The following is a 17,296-nucleotide window of genomic DNA, read 5'->3' as shown; positions in this document are numbered from 1 at the left end:
TGAGTAGTGCTTTAACTGCAACTTCCAACACTGTCAACTTGTAACGTGTTTGCAATAAGTGATATGAGGTCACACTTTTATCTTTATTGCATCTATATTTGTATCAAAAGCACAAAAGAACAATGCCCTCTAATATATAACTACAAATTTGTAGCATGAGCACATTTTCCAATGTGTTTCAAAAGTATTTTGAGACTCTCCTACAGGTGTTGCTCTAGGATTTTGCAAACACTGGAAACGCTGACTCCTTTATTTGGTTATGTAGTCCTTGCATGTCCAAAAAAAGAGTCATGTTTACATTGTTGACAGAAAGTCAAGGTTAAGTTCAGTGAGTGCTGGACACAGGTAGGTCTGCTTCTAGTCCCTTGTCCTGTTTCTGCTGTTAATGAATTGGCCCGCAATGGTAATTATGAAGAAGATCTAGAAACCTTGAGTTCTCATCTTTCACTTTTCGTAGATCATGTTCTAAAAGTGTCTTCAAGCCACGATCTCCTAGAATCACGGGAAATGTTTGCTTCTGAGCGTGAGACATCTAAAGTTGGCGTCTGCACAACTAAATTGGAGGCCATGGTTTTCACTTTGGCGTAGCTCAAGTACCATGATGTCTCATTCCTGTGGTGGTATTGTGCAGTATAGGCAGATTGGAGCCTCATATGTTGTCATGCAGGTGTTGCTCTGTTTTTTTGTGAAGAGAAAATGTAAAATTAAAGAAAAAAAAGCTGTAAATTTATCGGTCATTCTGTGTTCCATCTTCAACTTTAATCATGAGTTCTAGAGAAGAACATTTTGAGGACAGGTTGAAGTAGAGTTATTGTTCCTCAGCAGTTTACTTCAGAGAAGTAACATGGCGCATTTCAGTGTTCTTAGATTTTGTCAGATTTCATAAGACCAGATTTGTCAAGCTTTTCATCCTATTCATTTAATCTGTTACTCTGCTATGGTTTGACAGTCTCTTCTAAATTAAGTAAGGCTAATCGCCTCGTCTTCTGAAAGCTAACTCTGTTAAAAGTTACACGTATTGACAAGTTACAAATGTACAACATGGCACGTGAAAACAAAATTGTTAGCTGGTGCACTTTGGTAAGTTTTTAATTTGGCCAAGATAGAGATTCTTGTTGAGTAATTCTGTGTAGATGTCTCCTACTAATCAAAAATAATTATTTAGCAGAAAAGGTTTTTGCTGTCTGCAACATTGTTTCATGGCTTGACAAGGTCTGCATGATGAAACTAAATAAAAACCACCCCTCCTGCTATACACTAGGATAAAGAAAGAAAGAAAAAAAAATCCTTTGGAAATTTTATCTGCATTTATGGCAATTTGTCTGGTTCTTTTTTTTTCCTGGGAGGCTTTTGATCAGTGACACCACCCACAGATAATGTGAAGCATGAAGGCCAAATCCTGCACTGCATCGATTGAACAAACACACCCCACCTCCCTCCACCAACACAAACACACTTGTGCTGCCCTAATACCACCACAGCGTTGGTCCACTACAGCAACAGCAGTAGCATGTGACAGCAACAGCATTCATTTGTGTGTAAGGGCAGCAATAACTTGTGCAGAATTTGTTTTCAGAAAGCAGTGTTGTGACGGCAACATTACTTAAGCACACTTGCAAATGAGGGCTGAAACAAATGAAACATGTCATGTTCGAACTCAATTTTCTGAAGAAAGCACACATTTAGTTTTTTTTCTTGCTAATAATTTGAGTTATTGTTTGTTTCTCACGTTTACAGATAAGCTACTTGTCATCTTACTACAGAAAATGTCTTAGATTGTGTATTATTTCAAAAGGTATTGTCAGGATTCCTTTGTACTTATCTTATTTTTTGCGTTTTTTCGCCCTCTTTCTCTCTGTAATCTCCATTTACCCCCCTCCTCTTTTGCCCATTCCCATTCTGCTTCCCTCCTTACCAGCCTTTCTCTCCCTCCCTCTTTTTCTTTCCCAGGCGAGTGATGCGTGCTGCAAACGGCGTGTGCGTGTAGTGTGAACAAGACCCACTGGTGTATGCGTGTGCCCGCGTGAGTTAAGTGTGCGTGCATGCGTGTGTGTGTGCAGAGACAGAGAGAGAGAGAGAGAGAGAGAGAGAGAGAGAGAGAGAGAGACATAGACTGAGCCCCCAACACGGAGCATGCCTCTGCGTCCGGCAGCCGGCAAACATGAGCCACCCAGCTCTCCACGGCAGGACCAGCAGCAGCGCACACACACACACTCACGCACGCACACGCACCCTTACACACACGCAGCAAACGGCAGCCAGGGGGCCAGCACTGACAGCAGCAGCTCCCGGGAAGAGGAGAGCAGCGTCCCCGTTCCTCACGCTGTTCCGGCTTTCGGTCCCGGTGGAGAGCACAGCAACAGTGCAGGAGCACCCATGGAGGAGCCAACAGGCAACACTGTGGTCATCCGCATTGGAATCCCAGACCTACAACAGACGGTAAGAGCTTTCTCTGTTGCCACTGCTGGAGAGCGTAAAAGAGAGGGAAGGTGCCTCTCCCCCTTCTTTGCTGTCAGGCTGCTTTTAACCTGTGTTCTATGCTTGGTGGATTGGAGATAATTATCTTTTTCTTTGTCTTTCCATTTTATCTTTTTGTGCTATTTTTTCCCTCTGTTTTCAGTCTGGTTCTCTCTCTCTCTCTCATCTTGTTTTCAGTATTCAGACTTTGTAGCTTTGCTTGCCTGCTGGCTTCTTGGGGTTCCACCCCTCCACTCCTCCCGCCTGTCCAACGGGCTCCTCACTAATAAAGGTGCCTCTTTATAAACTGGGCTTCAGCCGACTTTGACAACTTGTCTCTTAGGGTGAAAGTGAGACGGGAGAAAAAATGCATTGGGGGTAAAGCAGGCTAATATATACAGGATTTAAAAAAAAAAATCACTATAGTCATGAACACGGGCTGTAAAACTTTACCTCAGACCTGTCTTCTTGTTTCTGCTATTGCTCCACGTCAGGACAGAGAAAATAGGTTCAATATTAGTCTTCTTAATCAAGCAGCAATTTACCTGAAGAGGTAGCTTGTGCCTAGGTGTTTGGCATCTACTAAAGAAAAAAAAGCACAACCATTAGACTGTGAGATTGGTTGCTCCCTGCCGTTATTTTATCTAGCCTAGAATTTGGTATGCACTCCCCATCTCTTAACACATTCACCGTGACCAAAAGTCTCTGTCAGCTTGTGGTTGGTGCAGAAGGTGCTGCAGAAGGTGCAATCAATCAGGATAAATGTCCAGATCATTAATTAGTTTTCATCTACCCTAATTTATATTCATTGAGTGATGATTATTCTTGGAAGAACAATACATACCATTTTGTGTTTTTCTTTCTCTAGTTAGAAAGTCATTTAGTCTTTTAAAAATCTGCTAAAAATACTGAATTGGCAGAAAAGGATTTCTTTTTTTCAGTTTACCATTAGGCGTATGACTATCACCACTGACATATGGGATAAAGACCAATGGTTATATTTTTCATCTTAGCACCTCTTTTGGAGTGGGATATATTATGATTTATAAGCACATTAATATTTTTATTCTGAGCTGACATGTTAGAGGTAGGAACATTAGCAGGGTAAAGTTCAAATGAGTTTCACAAGGGCCACATTTTGATGGCTAAACGATTGGCTTAGATAATCTCCAAGCTCTTCTCAGCCATTTTCATTCTGCAGGTTGGTTAAAAGTGGTCCAACGATGGAACGGCGGTGAACTAGAGACAGGGTCATCTTCCACGTGAGGAGCCGAAGCCGGACCACTTGATGCACACCAACAGATTCTGTTGTTGTAGAAATTGCTGCAGAAGTCGATGGTTCTGACATCTGAATGACTGTCACATAGTAAGGTGTCAGAAAACGGCACGTTGCAGGTTGTATGGCATTGTAAAGAAAGCAGACAAGCTGCTGTGGCCACACTAAGCTCTGTCAAACACCCAAAGTGCCAACAGTGGGCAGGTTAGTATCACAACTGGGCCATGCTGCCATGATGGTGAAGCTGTTCTGATGTATCATGTTTACTTTTACATTGCATAGATGACTGGGTGTATCAAGTGTCACTTTTCAAGGTAACACATGGCTCCCAGTACCCATCCATCCAAACATCAATTTTCACTTATGAGATTAAAAAGTCCAGATGAAAAACCCAAACATCTCTTTCACTAAAGACACCTTTTAGCACATTCTTAGGGATCCAGAGGTGCTCCCAGGCCAGAAAGGATGCAAGTACCTCCAGCAAGATCAAGGCCTGCCCTATGCTCTCCTCCAAGTGAGAAGTTCCCAAAATATACTTTAGGAAGAAGACAAGTTGTGTCATAATTTATGTTATGCTTTGCTGGGAAATATTTGGTCCCGCTATGCATTTGAATGTTATTGTGGCTATCAGCATTTCCGTGAAAACATTGTAGCCTGAAGTCCATAGCCTCTTGTAGGAGGATAATCTTCTCTCTGCAAATCAAAAAAAATATTCAGTAATGATTTGAGGAGCACAAGTGCAACATTCCACATATTCAGTCTTTTTCAATTCAGTTAATTTATGTAACGCCAGCTGAAAACAAATATCAGCTTAAAGCTTTTTCCAAGACAAAAATACGTAGTTTATTTACAGAATTGCATAGTCAATTCAATCCAAATTCAGTGTAGATAACATACATGACACCAGTTTGATTCTAGCTGTGACACAGTGCTGCCAAGTTTGGTCTATTGTCACAATTGGTGAGAAGCTTTTTGCCAAAGGAAATGCAACTGATTGCATGATCCAATAAATCAACAATCATATGTTTTGTTTGATAAACACCTGATCAATATCAATAGAAAATACGTTAGATAAAATTTTCAATAATTTCACTGGAATTCGAGCCAGAACCAAACAACATTTTGGGGGCTGTAGGCAGAGAAAAAGTCTTCAGCCACTAATCCTCCGACAGCTAGCTAACCAAGCTGTTGGTTACCTTGTTGAATGACGTGTGCAGTAGCAGTTTCAGGTTTTGCTACCGTGCCTCATAGCTGCTTAAAAATGGCGGAGTGAAAGGGCAAGACGAGTACAACAGCTTGAGAAGAAATTGTGGATAAAACAGAAAATACCAAGCCACCAGTTTGGCCACATTTCAGATATCTAAAACAAAAAACCAACAAATAATTATGGATATTGACTAATATGAAACATTTGTATCATGGGAAGATTTTCAGCCATATTGTCCAGCCCTACATGTTGCTAACAACTTGATGCTAAAAACCACAGCACACCTTCTGGATTTTAGTGGAGTCCATGCCAAAGAGCTATTAGCCAAGTGGTCATAAAGTTATGGCGAATAGGTGTGTTGTGATTCTCTGTTCTTGGGTCTTGAATATTGCTGTTGTTGCTATCTTGTACCTTGTACCATCCATGGTCTTGTAGCACAAATAGGATTGCATTATATCATGTTCATATCTGTGATACAGAAGTAGCTTTTTTAAAATCACATTTATGCTATAATCTGTCATCCTCTCATTTTACATCACCATAAATGGGATCCTAAATTTTTGATTCCCAAAATGTTGATCCTGCCCTTATCTGCTGTGCTACAGTGCATATAGAGGCTTTTTGAGTTTACTTTAGGTGTCCTTTTTATTCTTCCACAAGACATGTTAGGCAAAATGCAAGATGCTGGTAATGTGTTTTGTTATTGTTTATTAGCTCATTGTGGTTGGCTGAAATGACCCATTGTGTCTTAGTGAGGCTCCAGCTCTGCAAGCCCAAAATAAAGACAGGAAATAAAAGGAGGGCATTTGAAGAGAAAGCTGAGAATTCCCTGAAGGTACTGCATAGTAGCCTTCTGTGAGCAAAATAGTTTTTCATTCTAGTTCAAAACCCCTGCGCGCACACGCCGCCGCTCAAACACGCACACACGCACATAAATCCTAATCTCATTTCCAGGGGACTTACCTTAATGTTCTTACGTAATTCAAAGATGCTCAACAGTTCATTAGCCTTGCTCTCAAGTCGTGACATTTTATCCAGGAAATTTCTAAATGTTGAGAACACATATGGTGTGAAGTTGTGATCGACAGGCAAACAGAGCAAGCGCCTGGAAATCTGACAGATAAACATAGCGGCAGATGACAGATGGCTAGATTTTGAGACTTTGAATTTTTTATGCAGCAGTCAAAAGTGACTTCTGTATACACTGAGTGAAAAGGGGATTACTCTAGGACAGTCTGCCTGAGTAGGATTACATATCGCCTGCTGCGTTTCAAGTCTGGATCTGAAGAATGAAGCGTCATGCAAGGATCACAGTGGGAAACATTTTACCTTTTCAGCAGGAAAGAAGGAAAGAGTGAGGACTCATGTAGGGTGGATGCAATATGTGGAATGGCAATATCCTCTTACGGCTTTTCCCTCAATCTCTGGGCTGTTCCTTTACTGTAACAACCGTCCTGCTTCAGCAAACCTGTTATAAATGTGTCATCATTGCAAAAATGTGTTCCTAGATCAAGCTGCATTGCCAAACCTGCAATAAAAAAGATTAAAGTCTTTGGCTAATTTTTATATGTTTTCAGATTTATCAAATTTAAAATGTTCATAAGTTTGTAGATGTAGCATTCTCTCAGGTTGTAATGCAATAAAACGGAAAATGTGGAGTTAGCAGGGGACGAGAAGCTGTAAAGCCATTGAAATTTCATACCGAGAATTAATTTTATGAAAATGCTGTACCCTCCATGATTTGAAACTAATAAGTGAAATGAGTAGTTACTAAGGTTTTAGTGAAAATATTGTGTCGAGAGCTGAAGGAAGCAGTATGATCTCATTCACTGCTGAAATCTGTTTTCCCAGGCAGAGTGTTGTACAGTCTACTAAAGATTTGGCTTTTTTGAGATAATAGGTATTGTTTATCATTCACCATATCCTGCATCAATGAAACACTTTCTTCTTTTACGGAAGCAAAAAGAGATGGATTCCCAATACTGCTAATGGGTGCTATTTATCTCTTTACAGAGCAAAGGTGTCATAAATAGACTGCCTCAAATATCTCTCTACCTTCTTTAATTCATACGCTTGTTTTTTTTTCCCTTCAGATTGTTGCTTCTTATAGGAGATTTCAAATTTTTATTTATTCACAACTTTTCTTTTGCTCTTAGAGGTTTGGTACAACAACGTAATCTGCACATTAGTCAACAAGATGAAAGACTCAAAAATGGAAAAGCTGCATGTCTGATTACTCTTATTGTGGACCTTTGAGTTTGTGGGTTCTGTGATTCAGGTTTATTGTGTGGAAAATTGCTTGCTTTAACTATTTGAAAGCCCCACAGTTCTGTTATGCTGAGTAATTTTGGCATTTTATCGTAAAAAAGAAATTACAATAGTTGGTGAGGACAATTTCACATCTTTGGAATGCAAAGTTATCAATTCACGCTTTTTTTTTCTTTTTAGACATTATATGCTTTACTGCAATTTCATATTTTTTTAATTGTACAGCCCCAATGTTGGTGATTTTAAGGATTTCCTCTCATTTTGCAGAAAATGGAAATGAAAAGAATTTAAGCCATCACTTAAACACATTCATTAGGAGCCATAACATATTGTGTAGGTCTGTTTCCATGTGGTGGATTTTTTTTTTAAATATATATTTTTGTTTTTCATTCAGTGGAGTAAATGGAGGAGGGAAGAGAGGAAAGACATTATATTCAAGTAAGATTAGTGTCACTTCAAAAATAAATGTAAATAAAAGTAGAAATGTTTGGTGCAGCAAAACTTTTAATCAGAGTACTTTTCTTTAAAAAAAAGGTTACTGAGGCAAATGTAACAGATTAAATGTAATTGTTTTATTAGTAAACAAGTAAGCACGACTTTATTTAAATGTTTTTAGGAAAAGGAACAAAAAATACTCAAGAAAAAATCTGTAATGTTACAACACCACAGTGTACAGTGCTCTGACTTCTAAGAAAATCCACCAAAGGGCATTCAGATCTCTTATTTTTCCTCCCGTCTTTTTGGGTGAGTCAGTCTTTCCAACAAACACATCTACATATTTGCGACAATATATATGCCATCCCGAAACAACCTATCATCCTCATGGCTTGTGTTCAAATCAGACAGTTTTAACTTGGCGAGAAATTCTCCGGATGTAGTCGTGTTAAAAATAAGGGCAGTCCAGCATCACTCAATATTCCTGTTCTTGTTAGAAATTAGATTACTGTATGTCAAACAATTTAATGAGAATAATAGAAAACCAACAACACTGACAGTCATGGTATGAAGGCTGCAGGTTATGTGTAATTGTATAATTAATTCAGATGGGAGTGTTTAAAAGAATAGTTGTATTGCTTCATAATACAGAAGCAAACATATTATCGTTTTTTTTTTAAGGACGAAGGGAGCAAAGTTGTACATGTTAGTGATACTGTAGTATTTTCCTCTGTGAAAATATAATGAGTTATTTCAGACATTCATCAGAACTGTGCACTCTGATTAAAGAGTTTTATGGACTAAAAAAAACAACAAAACAAAACAAAAACAGTCCATAAAGTGCAACATGTCACTTACTGTGTGTGTACATTTTTTAAATCTGTTTTTTTGCTGATGGAGTTTAACGCTTCCTAAAGTTTTAAATAATGGTTTTATATAATGGCAGATGAATTGAAACCAAAATGGACTAAAATACAGTTTTGCTCTCTCTTAGCTTCTTGCTTCTGTCTGATGTGAAGTAATTACTCCTCTTTGGTTTCTAGACTGACTGACATTAACCCTATTTGTTGACCAACTTTTCTTTTGGTCCAAATGTCACTTTTCCTGGTAATTATGTTTTTTCTTGCTTTAATGTTCAGTTTTCTTAAGTGGCCTTTACATTAAGCAGATATTGTCAAAAAGGTTAGAAGAGAGAGTAGGACCTCAAATACATAGATTGAAGCTTCAGTCAAAAGATACTGCAATGGGGGGAACCAGTCAATCAGCTGGGCTACCTAGTCCCAGTTGTTCAGACTTTGTTTAATCAAAATCAATACATGTGGACAATTTGATTAAGAAAATGGTTTGAACCAATAACTGAATCTTTTAAAGAGGCGTATATTTTATGTTAATGTTACTGATGTTCTCTGAGAAAATTTGCCTATCGGAACAAAATGTAACATAGCAGAGCTGCAAAGATTTTCCCAGCTGATGCAAGAATCAGTAACTAGTATCTAGATATATTCTAATGAATCTGCTCTGCTCTTCGCTGTACGTTGCTGAATGTTCTTTCCATCTTGGCCTGTTACTGATGCTTGCTTTCTTCACCGAGTTATTAAACGATTGAGGAATAGATAGAGCATAAAAGTTCCTTTGACAAGAAGAATGACAAATTTTTCATAGTTGTAACTGACTAAGCTTTATGAAACTAATATTTAGCATATCTTGCTTTTTATCAGAAAATGTATAGAAAGCAAAATTATCTTGTAATTGTAATTTCCCTAACATTTGGGGAACTGACTAGGTGGTGGTGCGATGTTCTGGGGATGTTTAGAGTGACCTGGACGTCGAGGGTGACTGTGTAGCCATGAGGTGCTAACCTTAAACTACATGTTCAGTTAAGTGATACAGCACAATAGCAAGTTTACAAACCCTCACAAAAATGTTTTGGGGTGGCTTAGTCAAAGTCTAAACCTGGATAAAACTGAAACACTAGTACAAGACCCTAAATGGACTGTTTGTGATAAAAAAGAAAACAACTAAATGTTGCATAAATTTTAAAAAATTTGAAAAAGCATTGTAAAACTATTGTTAATCATCACTCACGCTTGATGGCAACCGCCGTAATACAAGATAAAAACAATCTATATTTAACATTACACAGCTAAAAACGAGTTAAAAGCCAGTCTGAATAATGAAGTCATTTGGATAATAAAGCTCTGCAATGGACTGGCAACCTGTCCAGGTTACACTGCGCCTCTCGCCCGTTGATTTAGGCATCAGCACCCCTGGTGACCTCACTGGGGATGAGTGTTCTGGATAATGCATGGATGGCTTTATTATTAAGCTAATAGATTAACTTTTTCCACAGGCCTTAGTAATTAGTCTGAGCTGGAATAGGTGTTGGTGAGTTGGATCTGAGTTGGCCGACGACTTAGAAAACCCAATATCAGTTCATCATGAATGCCATGACCAAGATCTTTTATAATGATTTAGATTTGGTTGAGCCATGTCTGCAAATGAAAGAAAAACCTTGTATGTAGAGGCCTGTTCAAGATTTTGGCCATCAACGTCTAAGAACATTTTTTACATTTCCTTATCAAGTTTCATGCTTTTTCTGCGATTGTTGTCATTTTTTTTTATTCAATTAATAATTTTCTGAGAGTTATTTTCCTTTTGTGTATACACTGTGTACAGGCTTCCTTAAAAGTGTCTTTTATTCTGCTTTCCCTGATTCTGAGTTGATGCTTGCACACAGTGGTCTGACAGTTCACTGACATACATATAGTCTTCACAGAGATTGATTGACACATGCATTGTTATATCTGTGAGTTGTGGAAATCTTTCTGGAGAAAAAAAAAACGTATACCTCTGCGCTTCTATTTTTAACTTCATTCATATTGGCAAGAGGACACAAGACATGACTAGCATATTCAGCTCCATCTGGCTACAGGACCCAACTAGAGAAAGACAAAGAATAGAAAGCTATGACCCTTTTCTAAAACACGTTTCTCATATTCTGATTTTGTTTCGCCCTCATCTCTGTTTCTGCTCAATTTGTCTATAACCCCTTAAAGAGACAGCATAATGTAACTTCATTAGCTTTATTTATTAAGCTAATAAATAAACCACCAGGAGGCAAGGCGGGTGAAGAGTCTTGTCCAAGGACACAATGGCAGAAACAGATCAGTAGTTACATCTGGCAAAGACCTAAATCTGTATGTGATTTAGGTTGGTGTCCAAATATTTTTGTGATATTCCATCAATCTGATTGTTTCTTTCCTGCGGAAAGACCATCAACAAAAATTGTCAGCCTTTGCTTGCTAAAAATTAAAGTGCAGCTTGTGCAAATAAATCAAAAGGATTGCAGAACTCTATATTTTGCAATTTTCACCCACAGGGTTTTTTTTATAAAAGCATAAGTGAGATCTACTCACTCTTCTCCAACACACCTAAATCAAACGAATCACTTGTTACCAGGCCGAGCTGAATGGCTTGCTGAGGAGGGAATTCAGCCATATCTAAAAGTTTGTTTTAGCAGGGATGCATCTAAATGTTGCAGGATTGTTTGCTCTTGAGGACTAGATTTGGGCACCTATACCACAGGGATTAAGTGGATATAGAAAATGGATGGATTTTATTAGAGCAGATTAGAAATATGACCCAGAAAGATCATATAAGAAAAAACATATTACTGTTATTATACATCAGTGTTTACCTTAGGAAAGCTAATTCAGTATATGTAATTTCTCAAATACAGGCCCATAGCATCTGTCTTGTCCCTTCTGTTCTCCCTTTTATTGTTTTCCTTTTGAAGTCCTGGGAATATATTGAGACAGTAATATGAGCCCACTGCCACTGACCCGTTCAGTATAATAATGTCTGTTCGAAATATTTTGTTTGTTGCTGACCAAACACCTCTTATGATGTAGATTTTCATATAGGATCTCATACATGATGTTCTTGGATAAAAGTAGTGCAGTCTAAGGCATGCTAAGAACAATCGAGCAGGAGATGATAGTATCACTGTTTGATGTCAAACAGAGAGCAAAGTGTGTGAGCAAAGTGGCCCACAAACTTGGCCCAGTTACACCAGTGATGACAGGAGTGGGCCAACATTTCAGAACTATTGTGAGAAGCTTATAGCAGGATACCCAAACCACTTGACCTAAATCATATACAGTAAAACATAATTCGAACAAACACTAAAGACATTCATGCAAATTTCTCAACTTGAAGAAGTTTGACTTTTTTCTCTTTTCTTTCCATTATTGTGGCATTTAGCTGATAGAAATGTTGGTAATCCTAAGTAACTGTCGGTGAGAAAAAGAGGTGAGGCATCTGATTTTACCGTGTATCCAAACATCTGGATTTCAACTCTAAAGTTATGATTTACAGCAATTTCACTTGGCAACAAGGAACATTACTCTTCACAGTTTCACTCACTGTGAAATGAATCCGTTATCATTAGCTCAAAGTCATCAACAGCTAACACATCCCGTTAGCAAAGCTTTCCGTTCGGCTACAGAACATTCTCACACCTGTTAGTCAGAAATTACCACAATAGCATATCAAACACTATTCTTTTCAGAGACAAGAGTAGGGTTCTCTTTTCTTGTGTTGGATAGGCTTATTGTTTTATTATTGAGGCACAGTGTTCAAGATGTCATTTTTTTTCTCTACAAGTGTTGAAGTCTCATAGTGACTGACGTTAACTGTAAAGCTTTTCGGCATGTTTGGTCCCGCCTGTCAAAAGCAATCTGAAAGATGACTTTAATCGTCATTTGTTGTGTGTAGCTTGTGATTTTGTACATTGACGCATACAAAAAGAAAAAGTTAGAGCGAGGTAGATGCAAATACGTAATTTTATTCATCATATGCATGCACATTATTTTGTGGATGGAAATATGTTGACACAACTAAATTCTTCTAAAGTGTTGTCTGTTATGTTTTTCTTGTATTCATAAAATAATGCTAAGAGCCTCACGTTTTTCACTTTTCTATCAAACTAAAAGATTGATTACATGCTTGCATCCTTTGCAAGTAATGCTATTTTGAAGACTACATAAAATTCCTATCTGTTGAAATGATCAGAATTGTATGACATGTTCATAATTGTCCAAAGAAGGTAAAAATATTTATTTTAGAAAATTGTGATTTTTAATCGCCATTGTTGGCCATACTCTGTCATATTTCAATTCTTTTAGTTGACATCAAAAAGCACCAGGTACAACCACTTAAACAGAAATGTGATATTTCGAAAGATTACTGACAAAACATATATTACTCTCACAGTGCATCCAATGACACACACTCCCTTCCCTAAACAAAGTGGACAACAGACAGCATGAACCATTTATTTGTTTTATTTGTGGCGTGATATTTCTTGCATTTACCAGTTTGCTCCACAGTTGATTTGTTATTTCACTGTCATATATTTGGGACTGTTTTGTGTCAGACCAAGGGCATAATAAGTCTGTAGTTATCTGTTGAGCTCACAAATAATGTACCGAACTATGCAATTGCTGTGACTATAATACTAATGTCAGCAAACAGTCCTATTCTGTTCACGTTTCTACTTGAGTATTTCTCCCAAGGCTAACTTAATGTTCATACAACAACAATCACCGACATCAGTCTCTTCGGATTCCTCTGGAAAACAAAACAAACCAAAAAAAAAATATTCTCCCCAGTCCAATCCTGATGTTCTGGAGTTGGGTGAACACCTATTGTCGTTCTTTTATTCTTATTCGTCGTTTCAGAAACTGCATCAGCCAAAGTATGCAATGTGGTTTATAGCTAATTCTAATCTTTTGATACTCATTTAACCATACTGCATTTCTCCGTTAGGAGGTGGTTACAAATATTCATGTCAAACCATTGAAATCTGTGTCTACATAAATTAAACATCATTCATCAGACACTCAGCAAAGATTAATATTTTTGTTTAGTCAATTTTGATCCTTGTAAGTTGATCCCTACTGTAAGGTGATAGCTGTACTCACAGTATTTTCTATTGTTTTATTGAGTCAAAATGACTCATCTCAGTGGTTTGAGGTACATCTGAGCCTGACTTCCATATTTAATTAATTGTTAGGGAGAGACATGGAGATAATAGAACATCTAAGAGAATAAGTTGAAATACGTCAGGGAATGAGGCTTAGTCCAGTTGTATTCATAATTTAATGTCGACTTTTAGAAGCAGTAAGGTGAAGTGAAATGCTTTCAAGAAATCTTTTTCTCTTGCTCATTTTGAAATTTTAGATACCATCTTCTGTTGTTACTTGAGGGATTTAAAATATGACGAGTTTGACCTTTGATTCAGTGACTGACTCAATTATGCTGTGTGGGTTACACAAAGATTACTGAGCTTTTCATGACGTGGTTTCGTGTGTGTTTTGTCTGAAGCAGAGAGACGCATTTACTTTACAATTCAAAATTATCGGGGCTGAGCTACCCCATGGGGATCAAAGTTAGGCCTGTCGCGAGAAACAATAAATCAATTAATCGCACGATAAATTAAACCTATCGACCTCATTTTAATTATCGGCTTTATCGTCTCTTCCTGTCTTTTTTTCTTTCTGTTGATGACACTGAATGAAAAAAAGGCTCAACTCCGGTGCTCTTCCTTAGTGTAATGTCCAGCACACACTACAGGAGTCGTTGGCGGACTGTCGGCCCATTTTCAAAACCTGACAGAAATCCTAGGTATAACGGTTCGATCGGGTTCGTCGTGCCGTGTGGTGTCCAGCCACATGGGCACAAAATAATGGCTACAAGTCCAGTTAACTCCCCTCCCCTTGTCATTTCTATATTCTCTGAACGAAATGTTGAATAAATATTAATGATGTTTCCATATCATCTCCAATGTCCGCTGGACTTCAGGTTGCGCTGTGTCAGCTGTTTGGGATTCCCCTCCGTAATTTCCCCTCAAAAAGCACGGAGGAGAATCCACGCTTTCTGATTGGCTACCTGTCACATTCAACAGGCTGTGTTAAGCTCCCAGGCGGGGAAAACCCCTGATTTAGATCGGAGCGGCCACGACGATCTACATCACACTACAGGATGATCGGTTACGAAATCACCAGCGACAATATTGGATCGGCCAACGATCTAAGATTGTCATAAGGAGAAAATAGGGGCAAAAAATCGTGTAGTGTGAACTATTGCATTAGGTAGTCGGATGTGCCCATCTTCTCTATTTAAATCTCGTGATTACTGAAGGGCAATATAGTATACAGATTTCATATCTGCACTCTTTTGGTTGAATGCAGTATTTATTTCCACTTTGGCTTTATGTTGTTTAGCTTTTATTCAAGTACGTTTTTTGTTAATGGAGACTGAGAATCCATTTTATTTTTGTTTTTGGTTGTTTTATTTATTTAGTTTATTAGTTCCAGTGTTATGTGTTCTTTTGAAAATAAAGTGTATCTATCTATGGCAGGAAATCACATGCATTATTAGTCATTTCCATTAAATCAGTGTCAAAAGGTCTCAAAACAATATTATCATTTATCGCAATAATTTTTTAGACAATTAATCGCTCGGCAAAATTTTGTTATCATGACAGGCCTAATCAAAGTTGAAACTTGTAAAAAGGAAGTAAGGTTTTATTAATTTCCTACTGAAAAGCAATACAGGAAGCAGGTTTAAAATGGGTCCCACCAGCGATCTTGACTGGTTGGCTCTGACTAAATGAAGACAGAGAGCTGGTATTACTTCAGAGGTTTAAAGAGTGGAGTTTCTGGCTTAAGTTTGTCACCATCCCACTGACCTTTCTCCTTTGGTTAAGAATTATTGGTGGGATGAAAGAAATGCTATATGGATGACTGCTTTTGCTGAAATCAATTTGCCCAAAAGCCAGAGGAATAGAACATATTTTATCTGTGTGCCTGTTGAAATATTGGAGATGAATTTTAAAATGATATCAACTCTTTAGAGAGAAGATACTATTCTCATTTACACTGAATTGAGTCAACACCAGTGAACATAGCCTGCTGGTTTAGAAGGAGCAAACTCTTTAAAACATTGACAGCCCCAGTTCATCCACACGAACCATAAAAATACTCTGCTTTTATCAACGTTTTAGGACATTTTCTCAAATATAGGAAATGATGTGCAGTTATTAAAAGATACACTGATGTGATTAGTACATCAGTTCAACAAAAATACACCTGGTTCTGACAAAACCAGGTGTCAGAACCAGGTGATTGAGGAAAAGAATCCACATTAAAGGTACAGAGACTGATTGGAAATTATAAGGAGGAGAATTTCTTGTAATTATTGCTACTGACAGAATTGAAAAAGTTGCACTCTGACTATTAAAATATTACAACTAACACTGGTTCTACTTTGACTGCCTCAGAATGAATGTAGGTAATTTCTGGTGATAAAAAAAGTGCTATATTTACTTCAAAAATTAGGAATTACATCTGGGAATGCCATAAAACCAAACTAAACAATTTCCCAGTTCTCTGTTTAGAAACCAGAAGGATCTAGTAATTTATATACTCAGTGACCACAAATGCATACTCAACCCACATTGTTCAACCAACTGAAGCCTGACATTTATTGATTTATATTATTTATGTTTTTATAAGAAAACTGAAAAAGTCCTGCAGTGACTTTTTCACTGCAGTGACACATCTGGCCTGTGGACTGTGCAGTGATACATCTGGCCAGAGAGAGGTAGTGCTTGTTTAAAATAAATAACAATAGATACTTGTGTTCTGCTGGAGTGCAACATACCTAGACACTACAAAGATGGTTGTAATGTTTAGTCATGTACATATATGTTATGATATGTGATGTGTAATCGGATCCAAGAGTGGTGTGATTATGATTGTGATGTGCGTCACAGACATACTTCTCTAACGGGTTAATAATCATAATTTTCAGCCATTGTTTTTGTCTTGATTTAGTGCGCCTGGCTTTTTCTGGTGAAGAATTATGATGCATGTCTCACATCAATGACATTATAGCCAGATAAAATGTATCATCACCGTTCAGACTGCAGAAGCTTTGAAAAAATATGATGAACACAAAATTGAAAGGGTGAAAGATGCCATTTCTTTAGACTGGGGTCCAAAAGTCTCAAGCTATCACATATGAGAAAATAATTTTAAGGGACATTTTACTTATTTAAGCCTGCATAACCATCTTGGGAATGCCTTGTATGAATAAACTATTATTTAGATTTAATAACGAGGACAAGTCTTGCATCTTTCATAAACTAAGGCTTTTGTTTGTATAAATAAAGAAGGCATATTGAATTTAGTGAACTGTGGGTTTGCTGCTTAATGGATAAATACAATTAGAAACGTGCGTCACATTCAGAAGTTAGTAAAATATTATTGCCTTGAAAAGCGTTACCCAGCATGCCTTATTGGATAGTCGTTTTATTTCAGAAGGTTTCCTTGGCAACTGGATGGGATGCAGAGCTCTTTGGTGCACCCCAAAGCATCTGACTGATGACATTCAGAATTAAGAAAACAGAGAATAAAGTAAAAGGAAGCGGAATCTGTCTAAAGTGTCAATTTCGCTGCCAATCGCAGACAGTACAGCGTTTGCACTGAGTTGTTGTTAAGCTCCAGTATTTTTCTCTGTGTTGGGCTGTTGTGCAGCTTCTAGAGCAGTGGTTCTTAACCTGGGTTCGATCGAGCCCCAGGGGTTCG

The 17,296-nt window shown here is 37.8% G+C and overlaps 1 protein-coding gene across 1 annotated transcript in view; it reads left to right on the top strand.

Annotated features, from left to right (window-relative positions):
• Positions 1–2,075: 2,075 nt before the first annotated feature.
• LOC106955771 (SH3 and multiple ankyrin repeat domains protein 3-like) overlaps positions 2,076–17,296 on the top strand; it is an 87,050-nt gene continuing 71,829 nt past the window's right edge. Inside the window, exon 1 of the mRNA XM_015046153.1 lies at positions 2,076–2,439. Within this exon, the coding sequence (XP_014901639.1) occupies positions 2,134–2,439 (306 nt within the window). The 5' untranslated portion in view covers positions 2,076–2,133. The remainder of the gene's footprint in view (positions 2,440–17,296) is intronic.

The sequence above is a fragment of the Poecilia latipinna genome, unplaced genomic scaffold (genome assembly GCF_001443285.1).
Source record: "Poecilia latipinna isolate Pla-1442-1.1 unplaced genomic scaffold, P_latipinna-1.0 Scaffold766, whole genome shotgun sequence".
Classification (NCBI taxonomy): Eukaryota; Metazoa; Chordata; class Actinopteri; order Cyprinodontiformes; family Poeciliidae; genus Poecilia; species Poecilia latipinna.
Note: the sequence above shows the minus strand (reverse complement) of the source record. Positions and strands in the feature narration are given on the sequence as shown.